This window comes from Rhinopithecus roxellana, chromosome 7, assembly GCF_007565055.1.
Source record: "Rhinopithecus roxellana isolate Shanxi Qingling chromosome 7, ASM756505v1, whole genome shotgun sequence".
Lineage (NCBI taxonomy): Eukaryota > Metazoa > Chordata > Mammalia > Primates > Cercopithecidae > Rhinopithecus > Rhinopithecus roxellana.
In genome coordinates this window covers 35,628,268-35,645,691 of record NC_044555.1, presented here as the reverse complement: position 1 = coordinate 35,645,691, position 17,424 = coordinate 35,628,268, and the positions used below count along the sequence as shown (strand labels likewise).

The following is a 17,424-nucleotide window of genomic DNA, read 5'->3' as shown; positions in this document are numbered from 1 at the left end:
AATCATACAAAATTACAATAAATAAATTTTTATGTGAGTGATAAGACACCGATTGAGAGAAATTGTGGGTCACAGAGAAGCAATAATTAGTGGAGAATGTGTACTCTTTGTGTTTTATAAACAAATAAGGATAACTTTTAAATTACTAAGAATTTAGTTCAATATTTTGGAAAAATTGAAACTAAAACCAATGAAACTAATAGAATAAAAATGATAATGGGCAGAAATAATAGTAATAGTAATAATGATAATAAAACTCAGAAACAACTTTCTTCAAATTACAATATTTTCTTAAAAGGAGTAATAAAATTATTAGACTTCTCTCAAAAGTGTTTAATAAATTAGAAAAAAATACAAAAATAAATACAATCATAATAAAAAAGAAAATAGCTACAGACCCAACAGAATTCTAATAAATAATAAGGAACAAAATTAGTGACTATAACATCAATTTGAAAACCTAGATTCAATGAATACATTTACAAACTAATATAAAATGGCAAAATTGGAAGAAGAAAAAAAGGGACTTGAGTATATCTAGAAGCATCAAAAAATAGAAATAGTAGTCAAAACCTTTGTTCCTCAAATCACATGCCCAATGATTTTACAAGTGAGTTCTATCCAACTTTCAAGTAACAGTTAATCTATATTTTAACATATTTTCCTGAAAATACTTCAAAAAACTATACTTTCTCAGCTCTTTTCGTAATGCAAGTGTAGTATTTATTCCTAAAACAGATGTGAACAATTCAAGATTGAAAGCATATTGACCATTTAACTTACAAAAGTAAATGCAGTTAGCCAGGCTTGGTGGCACTTGCCTATAGTCTCAGCTACTCAGGAGGTGGAGGCAGGAGGGTCCCTTGAGCCCAGGAGCTCCCAGCTGCAGTGAGTTACAATCCCACCACTGTACTCCAGTCTGGGTAACAGAGCAAGACCCTCTCTCTAAAAATTAAATAATTCATTAAAAATAAAAAATAAAGTAAATACAAACATTCAAAAATAACCTACTGAATCGTACAATAGATTTTAAGAACTTATGATTAATTATCATAAACACAAGGATATAGCTACAGTAGAAAATTAATAAATGTTGAGGATGGCAGAATAACAACATAGGCTGCTCTGGGCCTCCAGGAGAATGCAACCACTACTCTGAACTGCTTTTGCTCAGATTGTTATTGGAGAGAAAACAAAGCTCTGTCTTGTTAAGCCACTACATTTTTGTTGTTTGTTATGGAATCTAAACCTGTACCCTAACAATAGCCCCACTGTCTCCCAGATTCTGTTTAAACTGTCCTCATTACCAGCTGGCTGAAAAGTGACACAGTACCAGAATCCCATTTTAGAGTTTGCGTCCTAGACTTACACCTGCCACCAATTATGTTAATTATTTTCCCTAGCGGACTGAGATGGGAATTAGCAAGCAGAAAATGTATTGAAAAGTGTTTCAGTTGTAGTGAATTGAGATATCCAGGATTGAGTAGTGGGAGAAACTTAGCACAATTCCCTCATAACTGAGTTCTCAACGGATATGCAGGTAGTATATTCAGCAGATAGTAACTCTGGAGATGAGATGGCCCTTCAGGGTTGCTCCAGTTGTAACAAAGGCCTGGGCTTCTGTGTCCCTGCATTGGCCAGTCATTTACTTCAGACTGCTTCCTTATAGAAGGCATAATTTTAAGGGAAGCAGTTCTCTAAGGGCAATTGCAATTTCGCATGAGAAATGCAGCTGTGGCAAGCAGGTAGGTGATGGATGCAGCAGCCCTGAAGAGGGAATCTGCTCAGGGGATCATAATATTCACTGTAATGCTCTATCATAATACCGGGCTTCCATTTAATCATTTAATTATCTTCTCAACTACAAAATTTCTTTTTTTTTTTTTTTTTTTTTTTTTTTTTTTTTTTTTTTTTTTTTTTTTGAGCTGGAGTCTCGCTCTGTCGCCCGGGCTGGATTGCAGTGGCCGGATCTCAGCTCACTGCAAGCTCCGCCTCCCGGGTTTACGCCATTCTCCTGCCTCAGCCTCCGGAGTAGCTGGGACTACAGGCGCCCGCCACCTCGCCCGGCTCGTTTTTTGTATTTTTTTAGTAGAGACGGGGTTTCACCGTGTTAGCCAGGATGGTCTCGATCTCCTGACCTCGTGATCCGCTCGTCTCGGCCTCCCAAAGTGCTGGTATTACAGGCTTGAGCCACCGCACAGGCCGACCTGCAGAATTTAATGGAAACTTTTGCTTTTAAACATGTAAAAAAAAATCAAGTTCACTTATAATAAGATAAATGCAATAGAAATTACAATGAGCTATTTTCGGGACTTTCGATAACCTACGGCACTGGGTAGTAGGTAGAGGTAATTTTACTCTAATATTCTGTGGAGGCTAAAGCAACTCCATTTTGGAAGTAATTTTACCATGTTGGCTTCTGATTAACCCCTGTTCTTGGAAGGTCTCTAAGATTTTCAAGTTATCTATTGTTTCTTGTGTAAGAGTGGAAACTTACCGTAAATCCTGCCCTTAGGCCAAACAACCTTAATGTTATCATACTTTAAATTGCCCTACACATGCTTTCTGAACCACCCCTCCCTTATGGTATACAAACCCTGGGTCTGGGGGGCAATGCTGCAGGAATCCACCATCTTGTCTCTGTCACCCAAGACACAGACATAGCTTCTATTTGTAAGTCCCTATTAAATGTCTCTTTCTAAGAAATTGCATTTGTCATTCTCTTTCTTCAGCCTCTCAGCTTCCTCAAACTTTGGGGTAGGTTTGCATAGAACTGCCTACCATGAAACACTATTTTCCTGGGACTATAAAATTTTACAGTTCCCTAGGCAGAATATCTGCCTTGCTTTTACTCAGTAATTCATATAAAAATGTATTTAATAACTAAATCATGATGTTAGACTCAGCAATGATTTATTGGATATCACATCAAAAACACAGGCAACAAAAGAAAAACAAAATTAAATTTCATCAAATATAAAAACTTTTGTGCCTCAAAACAACAGGTGGAAAGGCAACTCACAGAATGGGAAAAGTATTTTCAAATCATATACTTCATGAGGAATTAATATCTAGAATATGTAAAGAGCTCTTATAACTCCACAACAGAAAAACAAACAATTCAATTAAAAGTGGTTTGAATAGATATTTCTCCAAAGAATATACATAAGTAGGCATACAGATTGCCATCAAAAACAAAAAGATGTTCAACATCACTGATTATTAGGGAAATGCAGATCAAAACTAGTATGAGATTCCCCTTCACACCCATTAGGTTAACTATTATCAAAAAAAACAGAAAATAGCAAGTGTTGTTGAGGATATGGAGAAATTAGAAGTCCTGTACATTTCTGGTGGTAATGTGTGGCTGTTGCGTAAAACAGTATGGTAGGTCCTCAAAAAGTTGAATTAGAATTACAATAAGATGAAGCAATTTTAATTATAGGTATGTACCTACAAAATTTGGAAGCGAGGACTAGAACAGATATTTGTACACCCGTGGGCACCATTGCTGTTCACATTACAAATTATCCCTAAAATATGGTTAATATATTTTATTTCTTACTATCTCACTTAGTATTTCTTTTTCTTTTATTCAGTGAATTGTTATTTATATTGATTCACATATTATCTATTTTTTCTTTTTTTTTTTTTTTTGAGACGAAGTCTTGCTCTGTCGCCCAGGCTGGAGTGCAGTGGCCAGATCTCAGCTCACTGCAAGCTCTGCCTCCCGGGTTTACGCCATTCTCCTGCCTCAGCCTCCCGAGTAGCTGGGACTACAGGCGCTCGCCACCTCGCCTGGCTAGTTTTTTGTATTTTTTAGTAGAGATGGGGTTTCACTCTGTTAGCCAGGATGGTCTCGATCTCCTGACCTCGTGATCCGCCCGTCTCGGCCTCCCAAAGTGCTGGGATTACAGGCTTGAGCCACCGCGCCCAGCCTTATTTTTTCTTAATATTCTTTCTTATATCCTTTTTACTTTCCGAGTTCAACTTCATTCTTTCTGAGGTATATTTATCAGTAGGACTTTAACCAAGGGTCTGTCTCGGTTTTTCTTTAGCTGCGTTTGTAATTCTAAGTTAAAATAATTTTACCTGGAGATTTTGTGTGTGTGTGTTTTGCTTTTGCTATTGAAAATGTTATTTTTATTATAATTCTTCCTGTGGAGGCAATCTTTTATCTATATTTGCTGTTAAGATTTCCATTTTTTCTTTGATGTTCCGTAATTTCACTTTGCCATAATATTAAATTGTTATGTTAAATTATGTTCTTTTCCACAGAAATTTTTATGCTTTTTTAACCAGATTTGTGTCCTTTATCAGATCTTGAAAAAATTTAAAGTCACTATATCTATAAATCTTACTGTTGCTCAAAAATCTATTCTAAGTGATCGGTTTATTTGATTTCCCTTTGATTAACTGGTCTTTGAATTTCTCTGTCCTGCCTTATGAGTAATTTCTTCAAAACCATATTTCAATTTACTAATATCTCTTTAGATGTGGCTAATATACTGTTTAGATCACCATTAATTTTTCAATTTCAACAACTTTATTTTTTTAAAGTAGGCCGGGTGCGCTGGCTCACACCTGTAATCCCAGCACTTTGGGAGGCTGAGTCAGGTGGATCATCTGGGTCAGGAATTCAAGACCGGCCTGGCCAACATGGTGAAACCCTGTCTCTACTAAAAATACAAAAACTTAGCTGGGCATGGTGGCGTATGTCTGAAATCCCAACTACTCGGGAGTCTGAGGCAGGAGAATTGCTTGAACCAGGGAGGCAGAGGTTGCAGTGAGCCGAGACTGCTTTGCTGCCCTCTAACCTGGGCAACAGAGTGAGACTCCATCTCAAAAAATAATAATAATTTAAAAAGTAATGTCTCATTTCAGTCTTTACTTTTGTTTTCTTTTACATACAGTGAAATTCACATTTTATGGCCTATAGTTTTATGAGTTCCAACAATTGTATAGAGTCGTGTAGCCATCACAATAATCAAGGTACGGATCAGTCCCATAGCTCCATGTTTTCATTTCACTGCTTCATTTGCTCGTTAATTTGTTCATGTTTCCTAAAGATTCTGAATATTAGACTATTGTCAGATACATAGGTTGCAAATACTTTCTCCAACTCTGCAGGTTGTCTGTTTACTCTGTTGATAGTTTCGTCTACTATGCAGAAGCTCTTTAGTTTAATTAGGTTTAGTTTGTCAATTTTTGCTTTGGTTGCCATTGCTTTTTTCATCTTTGGCATGAAATCTTTGCTGGATCCTATGTTCAGAATGGTATTGCTTAAGTTGCCTTCTAGAGTTTTCATAGTTTTGGGTTTACATTTAAATCTTTCATCCATCCTAAGTTGATTTTTGCAAATGATGAAAGAAAATGTTCTAGTTTTATTCTTCTGCATATGGCTAGCACCGTTTATTGACTAGGGAGTCCTCTCCTCACTGATGTTTTTGTCCACTTTGTTGAAGACCAGATGGTTGTACGTGTGCAGCCTTATTTCAGAGCTCTATACTCTGTTCCATTGGTCTATGTGTCTGTTTTTGTACCAATATGATGCTGTTTTTGTTACTGTAGCCTTGTAGCATAGCTTGATATCAGGTAGTATGATATCTCTGGTTTTCTTCATTTTGTCTAGAATTGTTTTGACTATGTAGGCTCTTTTTGGGTTCCATGTGAATTTTTAAATTGTTTTTTTCAAATTCTATGAAATGTGTCACTTGTAGTTTGATAGGAATAGTATTGAATCTGTAAATTGTGTTGGACAATATGGCCATTTTAATAATATTGCTTCTTTCTATCCATGAGCATGGAATGTCTTTCCATTTGTTTGTGTTGTCTGATTTATTTGAGCAGTATTTTGTAATTCTTCTAGAGATCTTTCACCTCTCTGGTTAGTTGTATTCCTGAGTATTTTCTTCTCCTTGTGACTATTGTGAAAGTGAGTTCATTCTTATTTTGGCTCTCAGCTTCGACATAGTTGTTGTATAGAAATGCTACTAACTTTTGTACATTGATTTTGTTTCCTGAAACTTTGCTGAAGTTATTGATCAGATCTAGGGCTTTTGTACAGGACCTGTGGGATTTTCTAGGTATAAAATCACATTATCTACGAAGAGAGACAGTTTGATTTCCTCTCTTCTTATTTGGATGCCTTTTATTTCTTGCTCTGACCTGATTGCTCTGGCTAAGACTTCCAACACTATGTTGAATAGGAGTGGTGAGAGAGGGCATTCTTATCTTGTTCAGGTTTTCTTTTTTTTCTTTTTTTTTTTTTTATTTTTTCGAGACGAAGTTTCGCTGTGTCGCCCAGGCTGGAGTGCAGTGGCGCGATCTCGGCTCACTGCAAGCTCCGCCTCCCGGGTTCCGGCCATTCTCCGCCTCAGCCTCCGAGTAGCTGGGACTACAGGCGCCCGCCACCTTGCCCGGCTAGTTTTTTGTATTTTTAGTAGAGACGGGGTTTCACCGTGTTAGCCATGAGGGTCTCTATCTCCTGACCTCGTGATCCACCCGCCTCGGCCTCCCAAAGTGCTGGGATTACAGGCTTGAGCCACCGCGCCCGGCTTGTTCAGGTTTTCAAGGGGAATTCTTCTAGATTTTGCTCATTCAGTATGATGTTGGCTTTGAGTTTGTCATAGATGACCCTTAATATTGTGAGTTATGTTGCTTCAATGCCTAGTTCATTGAGAGCTTTTAACAAAAAGGGATGTTGAATTTTATCAAAAGTCTTTTGTGTGTCTATTGAGATGATCATGTGGCTTTTGTTTTTAGTTATATTTATGTGATTAATCAAATTTGATTTGCATGTGTTGAGCCAAACTTGCATCCCAGGAATAAAGCCTGCTTGATGGTGGTGGATTAGCTTTTCGATGTGTTTCTGGATTCAGTTTGCAAGTATTTTGTTAAGAATATTTGCATTTATTTTCATCAGGGATATTGGCCCAATTTTTTTTTTTTTTTTTTTTTTTTTTTTTTTTTTTTTTTTTTTTGCTCTATCTTTCAGATGATGGTATCAGAATAATACTGACCTCATAGAATGAGTTAGGTAGGACTCCCTTCTTTCTCGAGCTTTTGGAATAGTTTCAGTAGGATCCATGCCAGTTCTTCTTTTTACATCTGGTAGATTTCATTTATGAATCTGTTTGGTTGAGTGGTTTTTCTGATTGGTAAGCTTTTTATTACTGATTCCGTTTTGGAGGTTGCTATCGGTCTGCTCAGAGTTTCAATTTGTTCCTGGGAGATTGTATGCTTTCAGGAATTGATCCGTTTCTTCTTGGTTTTCTAGTTTCTGTGCATAGAGGTGTTCATAATAGTCTCTGAGGGTTTTATATGCATGTATTTATATGTGGTTGTTGCTAATGTCACCTTTGTAATTTCTGATTGTCTTCATTTGAATCTTCTTATTTTTTTATCAGTCCAGCTAGCAGTCTATCAGTTCTATTAATTATTTAAGAACGAACTTTTGCTTTCATTGATCTTCTATAAAGTTTTCACTTCTCAATTTCACTCAATTCAGCTCCTATTTGTTTTTTCTTCTTCTTCTTCCTCCTCTCCTCCTCCTCCTCCTCCTTCTTCTTCTTCATTTTCTTCTTCTAGCTTTGCCATTGGTTTTCTCTCATTTCCCTAGTTCCTCTAGGTGTAATATTAGGTTGCTAATTTTAGATCTTTCTAACTTTTTGATGTGGGCATTTGGTGCTATAAACTCTCCTCTTAACACTGTTTCAGCTGTATCCCAGAGATGCAGGTATGTTGTATATTTGTTTTCATTAGTTTCAAAGAGTTTCTTGATTTCCGCATTAATTTCATTGCTTGCCCAAAAGTGATTCATGGGCAGGTTGTTTAATTTCTATGTAGTTGTATGATTTTAAGAGACCTTTTAAATATTTATTTTTATTTTTATTGCATTGTGGTTCAAGAGTGTTGTTGGCATGATTTTTTTAAATTTGGTGAAAATTGTTATATGACTGTGCAGTCAATTACAGAGTATGTGCTATTTACAAATGAGAATAATATATATTCTGTAGTTCTTGGGTGGTGTGTTCTATACTTGACTATTAGGTCCTTTTAGTCATGTGTCAAGTTTAGGTCCCAAATATCTTTGTTAGTTTTCTGCCCCGATGATCTGTCAAATATCATCAGTGGGGCATTGAAGTCTCCCATTATTATTGTGGGGTTATCTAAGTCTCTTTTTAGGACAAAACCTGCTTTATGAATCTGGTTGCTCTTGTCTTGGGTGCATATATATTTAGGATAATTAAGTTTTCTTATTGATTTGATCCCTGTATCATTATGTAATTCCTATTTTTGTCTTTTTTGATCATTGTTGATTGAAAGTCTATTTTGTCTGAAATTAGAATTGGAATCTCTGCTTTTTATTTGTTTGTTTTCCATTGGCTTGATAGATTTTTTTCCATTTGTTTTTAAGCCTATGAGTGTCTTTTCATGTGAGATGAGTCACTTGAAGCATGCAATTGTGTCTTGCTTCTTTATCTAACTTGTCAGTCTGTGCCTTTTTTTGTGGAGCTTTTAGCCAGTTTCTGTTCAATGTTAATATTGATATGTGTGGATTTGATCCTGTCATTATGTCGTTAGCTAGCTGTTATGCACATTGTGTCATTGCTATATAGTTTCAATGATATATGTACTTAAATGTGTTTTTTGTGTTGGCCAGTAAAGTTCTTTCATTTACATGTTTAATACTACTTTATTGATTTCTTGTAAGGCAGATCTGGTGGTAATGAATTCCCTTAGCATTTGTTTGTCTGAAAAGTATCTTATTTCTCATTTGCTTATGAAGCATAGTTTGGCTAGATATAAAATTCTTAGTTGGAATTTCTTTCCTTTAAGAATGTTGAATATAGGCCCTCAGTCTCTTCTGGCTCTTAGAGTTTGTGCTAAGAAAGGTATGCTGTTAGCCTGATAAGGTTCTCTTTGTAGGTGAACTGCCCCTTCTCTCTAGCTGCCTTTAATATTTTTTCGTTTATGATGACCTTATACAATCTGATAAGTATGTGTCTTGGGGAGGGTTATTTTGTATAGGATCTTACAGGGGTTCTTTACATTTCCTGAATTTGAATGTCAACCTCTTTAGCGAAGTTGAGGAAATTTTCATGGACAATGTGCTCAAATATATTCTCCAAGTTGCGTGCTCTCTCTCTTTCTTTCAGGGACTCCAATGAGTTATACGTTTGGTCTCTTTACATACTCTCGTGTTTCTCAAAAGTCTTGTTCTTTCTTTACTTTTATTTCTTTACATTTGTCTGACTGAGTTAACTTGAAGAATCAGTCTTCAAGTTCTCAGATTCTTTCCTCATCTTGGTCTATTATCCTGTTAATATTTTTTATTGTACTTAATATTATGAAATTATTGTAGTGAGTTTTTCAGCTCTGTCAGACCAGTTTGGTTTTTTCATGCAATGGATAATTTATCTTTCAGCTTTTATATCATTTTGCTGGATTCCTCAGATTCCTAGAATTGGGTTTCAATTTTTTCCTGAATCTCAATGATTTTCATTCCTATCAAGATTCATAATTCTATGTCTGTCCTTTCAGCCACTTTAGCATGGTTAAGAACCATGGCTGGGGAGTTAGTGTAAACATTTGGAGGTAAGAAGACATTCTGGCTTCTTGAGTTGTCAGAGTTCTTGCGCTGATTCTTTCTCATCTCTGTGGGCTAATATTCCTGTAATCTTTGAAGCTGCTGTCCCTTTGAAGATTTTCTTTTGTCTACTTTTATGTTATTTGATACTCTTGAGGGTTTGATTGTGGTATAAACTGAGTTTAATCAACTGGCTTTATTTCTGGAAGATTTCAGGGTGCCATGACTCAGCTCAGCACTCCTGGGCTGCATGCTCTAACCCTGCGGGGCTGAAGCAGTCCCATGGCTTTGTTCTCTGACCCCTTGTGGTTAAGCACCTACTGCACTGGAGGGCCCAAGGTGCACCCGGTCCACTGACAAAAACACTCCAATGGGAGCTGATGGCCAAAGTGCTTCATTGGGGTAGTGGAAACAGAGTCCATGCTCATGTGCACATGCCAGCAGCAGTGATGCAGTGGTGTCCATGCCTGCGTGTGTATCAACAGTAGTGGTACAGCAGAGTACCTGAATGTCAGTAGGGTTTGGGTGGCAGCAGTGAGGTTCATTTTCATGTGAGCTTGTGGCAATGGTGTGGTGAGGTCCACATCCATGTGTGTACTGACGAAGTGTGGTGGGGGCTATGGACAAATATGTGATGGCAAAGTGATGGGGAAAAGCTATGGATGGGTGAGTACGTGTTGGTGGGGTCCCTCTACTAAGGTTCTCTGATGATTAGGCATGGCCTGCTGGTGAAAAAGCTATTGTGGCGGCTTCCGTAAAGTGCCACAGTTGGGCATCCCAGGTTGCACTACAAGCTAGCACAGTAAGGCAGGAACTCCAGGAGAATCTGGCATGCAGGGGTGTGCTCAGTTCAGACTGTCCCTATCCTATGAGCAAGACTGCCCTGCCCTGTCCAGATACAACAGTCAGCAAAGACCAAAGCCACGTAGAGGATCATAGCAAGTCTTAGGGGATGGGTATTCCTGGACAAGCTCCACTGCATTCATTCCCATGCCAAACCCTCTGGGCTGGAGTTTTATCCCTGCCACCTCTCTGAGCAAGTCTCCCTGTAAGCTCAAGTGTCTGTGGGGGTCATGCAGTCTCCTGCACCTAGGATTCTCTAGTTTCATGATGAGAATGGGCCACTCCTTGCTTATTTAATTTACTCCTTCCCCTGGAGTTGCTGGAAGCCAGGAAAAAGTCTTGGTGCTCAGCAGCCCTGTGCTTGGTTCTTAGCTTCCTACCGCTTCAGCCCAGGGTCTGCATCCTCCCCTAATCCATTCTCAATGCCTTTATTCTGAAGATCTGCTCAGAATGTGCCACTCTTATTGATGGTCTGGTCTCCCAGTGGGACATGCTTTTCCTAGCTGCATCTGGTTGACCATCTTGGCTCTCCTCCCAATAAATTTGTTAATGTTGTCATCTTAAAAATATTAACTTTCCAATTCAAGAACATGAAATGTCTTTCCATTTATATGTGTTAACGTAAATATTTTTTCAGGAATATTTTCTAGAATTTAGTGTACAAGTCTTTCACCTCCTTAGTTCAGTTTATTTTTCAATAGTTCATTTTGATGTTATTTAGTAGTTCATTTGATGTTAATGCTTTCACTATTTCCTTTTTTAATTGTTCATCATTAGTTTATAAAAAGGCAGCTGCCTTTGGGAGGCCGAGACGGGCGGATCACGAGGTCAGGAGATCGAGACCATCCTGGCTAACACGGTGAAACCCCGTCTCTACTAAAAATACAAAAAACTAGCTGGGCGAGGTGGCGGCGCCTGTAGTCCCAGCTACTCGGGAGGCTGAGGCAGGAGAATGGCGTGAGCCCGGGAGGCGGAGCTTGCAGTGATCTGAGATCTGGCCACTGCACTCCAGCCTGGGTGACAGAGCGAGACTCCGTCTCAAAAAAAAAAAAAAAAAAAAAAAAATGCAGCTGCCTTTTAAGTGTTGATTTTGTATCCTGCAACTTTGCTGAATTTGTTTATTTGTTCTAACCATTTTTTTGTTTATTTTTGGTGAAATATTTAGGGTTTTCTACATATAAGATTATATTCTCTGTGGATAGATATAATTTTACTTCTTAATTTCTGACTTCAATTCCTTACTACCTTTTTTTTGCCACCCAATTTTGTGCTTGAAACCCAGGGCCCTGGTGGCATAAGCACCCGAGGGAATCTCCTGGTCTGTGGGTTGTGAAGACCGTGGGAAAAGCATAGTATCTGGGTTGGAGTGCACTGTTCCTCACAGCACAGTCCCTCATGGCTTTCCTTGGCTATGCGAGGGAATTCCCTGACCCCTTGTGCTTCCTGGGTGAAGCAATGCCCCACCCTGCTTCAGCTCACCCTCTGTGGGCTGCACCCACTGTCTAACCAGTCCCAATGAGATGAGCCTGCTACCTCAGTTGGAAATGCAGAAGTCACCCACCCTCTGCACTGATGTCACTGGGAGATGCAGACCAGAGCTGTTCCTATTTGCCCATCTTGCCAGCCACCTAGAGGTTTCCATATATATCTTTTATATCCAATTGTTGTAGTGATATTTAAGTCCTCCCTTTTCTTATTGATCTTCTGTCTCATTTTCTATTATTGAAAGTGAAGTATTGAAGTCTCCTCCTATTCCTATTTTTCTGTTTGATTCTGTCAATATTTGCATCACATATTTTGGAGTTATGATATTTGGTGCATATGATAATAATTGTTATATTTTCTAGGTGGATTGATTCATTTATCATGATTTAATGTCCTTCTTTGTCTCTTATAACTGTTTGTGACTTAAAGCCTATTTTGTCTGCTATTATTATAGCCACCCTGGTTTTCTTTCTCCTTTATTTATTCACATGGAATACTTTTTTCTCTCTTTTTCTTTTTCTTTCTTTTTTTTTTTTTTTTTCAGAAACAAGGTCTTACCCTGTCACCCAAGCTATAGTGTAGTGCCATGATCATAACTCACTGTAACCTCGAGCTCCAAGGCTCAAGTAATCTCCACATCTCAGCCTCATATGTAGCTGGGATTATAGACATTTTCCACCTTGTCTGGTTTTTTGTTGCTGTTGTTTGTTTTTTAGAGACAGTGTCTAAAAAACTGTTGTTTGTTTTTTAGAGACAGTGTTGCTCAGGCTGCTCTCTAACTCCTGGCCTGGCCTCAAGTGATCCTCTTGCCTTGGTCTTGCAAGGTGCTGGAATTATAGGCATAAGGCACAACACATTATCTGGAATATATTTTTCTATGTTTTCACTTGTCTTAATGTAAGTCCTTAGACCTAAAGTGAATCTCCTGTAGACAGCGTAGTGAAATGGATTCCGGGTTTTAGTTTATTATCCATTCTGGCAATCTGTCTTTTGATTGGCATTGAAAGTAATTTACATTCTTGTTTAATGTACATGTAATGTAATTGCTAATAGGAAAGTACTTACATGCAAAATAATTACTAATAGAAAAAGACTTACTAATGCCATTTGGTAATGGTTTTCCATATGCCTTATGGTTTTATTGTCCTTCACTTCCTCCCTTACTGTTTTTCTGCGTGTTTAGTTCATCTTTGTTGTGCCACATTTTGATTCCCTTCTTATTTCCCTTTGTGTATATTTTCTTTGTAGAAAATTTTCTATTCTTTGCTTTTAGCATAGATATTACAGAAAGTATTTCAGTTACAACCATTTTAAACATAACAACTTCACTTTAATTTCATATAGAATCTCTACTTGTTTACCACTCCACTTTCCATTTTGTTATTGATGTCTCAAATTACATCTTTATAGATTGTATACCAATTAACATAGGTTCATAAATGTTTCTGAGCTTGTGTTTTAACTTCTATTAAAAAATAAACGTGAAGTTATAAACCAAAATCTTCATAATATAGGTTTTAATATTGGTTCATCTATTTATGTTTAGTGAGTGACTTTATATTTTTGTATTGCTTCAAGTTATCATCTAGTGTCCTTTCATTCCAACTTGAAGGATTCCCTTTAGCATTCATTGTAGAGTAGGTCTAATGATAACGAACGAATGAATGCTATTCTTTGTTTATCTAGGAATGTCTTAATTTCTCCCTCAATTATGATGGACAGTTTTTCGATATACAAAATTCTCCTTTGACTTTTTTTTGTTCTTAATATCAGTACTTTAAAAATCTAATCCAATTTCCTCCTAGCCTAAAAGATTTCTGCTGAGAAATCTACTGATAATCCTACTGAGGAAAACTTGTATGTGATGAGTCACTTCTCTCTATTTGCTTTAAGATTCTCTCTTCTTTGACATTCAACTCTTTTACTATGATCTCTCGGTGTGGGTGTCTCTGAACTTTTCGTATTTTGAGTTTTTTAGCCTCTTGAATTTGTATGTCTTTCTTCAAATTTGGGAGATTGTGGTAATTATTCCATCAAATAACCTCTCTTTTTATTAATTTATATCTTTTTATTAATATTTTTATTATGTTAAGGTATTATTTTTCTAAATTACTTAATTCTTTGTGTTCTGCTTTAGCTTTTTGAGCATATTTAAGACAATTGTTTTAAAAACCTTATCAAGTAACTTCTAAGACTGTTTGCTTATGGATGGTTTCTGAAGATTTAGTTTGTTCTTTGAAATGGGACATCATTTCCTGTGTCTTTTATGCATTGTGGTCTTTACATGAAAATTGGATTTGAAAAAACAATCACTTCTTACAGTGCTTGTAGATTAATTCCCTAGAGAAAACACCTTCACTAATCACTCCTGCATGAAAACTCAAGATCTTCTCTGGCCTTTTCTGAGAATACATGTTCATGGGGCCTGTGCATGTGCTCTATTACCCAATTCCCCATGTACATGGCTGATTTTAAATATCCTCATTCCTTTAAAGGCCTCATCTCTGTTTCTTCTCTGGTCCTTAGATGTTCCATTATTCTGCTTGTAGTCTCTTGCCCTCAGGCATCCACAAGTCTGCAGGTTTCCTGTAGTTTTCACACACCACTGTGGCCACTATTGTTTTCGGTACCTTCCAATCTGGTATTACATCTATGCCACTGTCCCCATCAGCGCTCCAGTTAAGACAAGACAGAAACCATTACCTTGGGGCCGGGCGCGGTGGCTCAAGCCTGTAATCCCAGCACTTTGGGAGGCCGAGACGGGCGGATCACAAGGTCAGGAGATCGAGACCATTCTGGCTAACATGGTGAAACCCCGTCTCTACTAAAAAATACAAAAAACTAGCCGGGCGAGGTGGTGGCGCCTGTAGTCCCAGCTACTCGGGAGGCTGAGGCAGGAGAATGGCGTAAACCCAGGAGGCGGAGCTTGCAGTGAGCTGAGATCCAGCCACTGCACTCCAGCCTGGGCGACAGAGCGAGACTCCGTCTCAAAAAAAAAAAAAAAAAAAAAAAAGAAACCATTACCTTGGGCAGGCCCAAGACAAGCCAAGTTATTGTGAACAAGTTCTACTGTTTTTCTTCTGTATTGAGAAACTAGGAATTAAGGAGGCTTCCTCCAACTATGCCACACCACAACAGGGAGGGTGTAGGGACATGGGCAAGAAAAAATGCCACAAAACATATCACCATTTTGAGTGTGGCTTTTTCTTGGCTGAGGGTTCTCTTAGATGCTGCAGCTTTGTAACTGATATCCAGAGTCGTCATAAAGCTACTTTGGTCCATATGTTGCATACTTGGTGTTTCCATAGGGTAGTGAGCACTTGGCTCTTCCTAATTCACCATCTTGCTGACATTGCTCATTTATGCTTGTTTCGAGTTATAAACATTTCATGATAGAAGTTGTCTTCTCTGTTTTGCTTTTTGAAGCAGAAATTATGTCTCTAATATTTATCATAGTTGTAAAATATAGTTGTAGTTCCTCAAGTAGCACAGTTGGATAATATTATGTAGGGTGAACATACCAATGCATATATATCCATTATACTACTACAACATTTATATCAGTCTATGTTGCCATACACATTGTATTCTAGAAATGTTGAAGAAATATCTCCCAGTGTAATCTTTTTTATTTTTATTTAAATAGGTTTCGGGGGAACAGGTGTTGTTGGGTTTCATGGACAAGTTATTTAGTGGTGACTTCTGAGATATTGGTGTACCCATCACTGGAACAGGGTACACTATACCCAATGTGTAGCCTTTTATGTTATGTATACTTTATAGTAGAATTGCTGGATCAAAAACAATATCAATATTCAACTTAAAAAAAACACCAATTGTTTTCCAAAGTAAATTTGCTTGTTTAAACTATTATGAGCACAATATAACATTGGAGTTCCCACTGATCCACATTCTTGCTAACATTTCTTTACTTTTTACCAAATTAATGAAGTAAAATGGTAAAAATTCTTAGTTTTAAAATACATTTCTCTGATTAGTAATGAAATTTAGCACATTTTTCTAATCACCTTTGTTCCTGTGGTGTTCAGGCTGGTCCTTTGTTTTATCCTCTCTATGTGTCATTGATTTGGTTTGCAAAAGCAAACATCTCTTTCTTAATGTCAGTAATTTGTTCCTGCATATTGGATGTTCTATGTAAAAATGCTAATTGAAAACCATTCTTTAAAATCAAAAATTTTAGTTTGTTACAAATCAATCTCAAAACCTAAATTTAAAACAGTGAAATCTCTATTTATGGATAAAAATCTTTCTTCTTAAGACATAAAATACTTTAGCTATTATGTCTCTTTTACCAACCAATGAATATAGTTTTTAGCAGCAGTTGCTAAATATTGTCTCTCATAGTTCTAAAAACAACCTCACCTATATATATGTTCAAAAAATTTTAATATTGATAAAACCAAGCCACATTCTCTTAGATAATGTTAAACAAAGAAGAACATTCTGCAAGCTATATTTTAGTATTTTTGAAATATTTCTGTAGATTTTTATAGGAATATAGTATAATTGTATTTTAATTTTATTTAATTTATCTTTTTATTGTAGCTGCTTTCAAAACCTTATCTTTATCTTAGAACTTCAAAGTCTTACTACAGTGAGCTTATAAGTGAATTTATTTTTTGTGTGTGTTTACATTTCCTCTTATTTCTGAGGCTTTAGTCATTTATTCTGCAAATATTTATTAATGTTTATTACATACCTAATTTATCCCTGGAAACATTCTACATATTGACAGTAATGTAATAAATTAATAGACAAAAATCCTTGTTCTTGGGTCCTTGAGCACGGGGAACAAGGTCGTGAAAACAAGGTCTTGGTGAGGTGCCGCCATTTCATCCGTCCTCGGTCTCTGCGCCTTTCGCAGAGCTTCCAGCATGTTGGGCCACAGCATCTGGAGGTTCACAACCTCTGTGGTCCGTAGGAGCCACTGTGAGGAGGACCCTGAGAAGAATTTGCCATTTTCAGTGGAAAACAAGTGGATGTTACTAGTTAAGACGTGTTTGTACTTTGGATCTGCATTTGCTGCACCCTTCCTTATAGTAAGACACCAACTGCTTAAATCATAAGGATGTTTCAGTTCGTCCATTTAACAGATATGAAGAGCATTTTAAGAGATACAGCCTCTGGAAATGGATCAAACTCTAACTCATGGCATACTAGATATGTTTGTCAATAAACTTATGACATGAAAAAAAAAATCCTTGTTCTTTTGAAATTTAAGTTTTTCATCTCTCTCATAATTTCTGAAAAATCCTCAACTGTAGTATTTTTATAGATTGGTTCTCATTCATCCTCTCAGTTTTCTCATTTTGAGACTCTGATTAGATATATTTTGGACCTTTTCATTCTATCTTGCACTTGTATTATCCTCTCATATTTTCCAATTCTTTGACTTTCTGTACTACACTCTGACTATTTATTCAGATCTACCTTTAGGTTTACAAATTTCTATGCAACTGTATTCAATCCAACTTTCATTAGTT

General features: G+C 37.1%; 1 protein-coding gene across 1 annotated transcript; it reads left to right on the top strand.

Moving 5' to 3' along the window:
* Positions 1–16,815: 16,815 nt before the first annotated feature.
* On the top strand, positions 16,816–17,102 carry LOC115898718 (cytochrome c oxidase subunit 7C, mitochondrial-like). The gene has a single exon (XM_030934463.1). It carries the CDS (start codon positions 16,816–16,818, stop codon positions 17,005–17,007), a length of 192 nt encoding a protein of 63 aa, XP_030790323.1. The 3' UTR covers positions 17,008–17,102.
* Positions 17,103–17,424: the final 322 nt, after the last annotated feature.

What these genes read in the sequence shown, in the direction of transcription:
- LOC115898718 (XM_030934463.1), top strand. Translation starts at nt 16,816, where the DNA reads ATGTTGGGCCACAGCATCTGGAGGTTCACAACCTCTGTGGTCCGTAGG.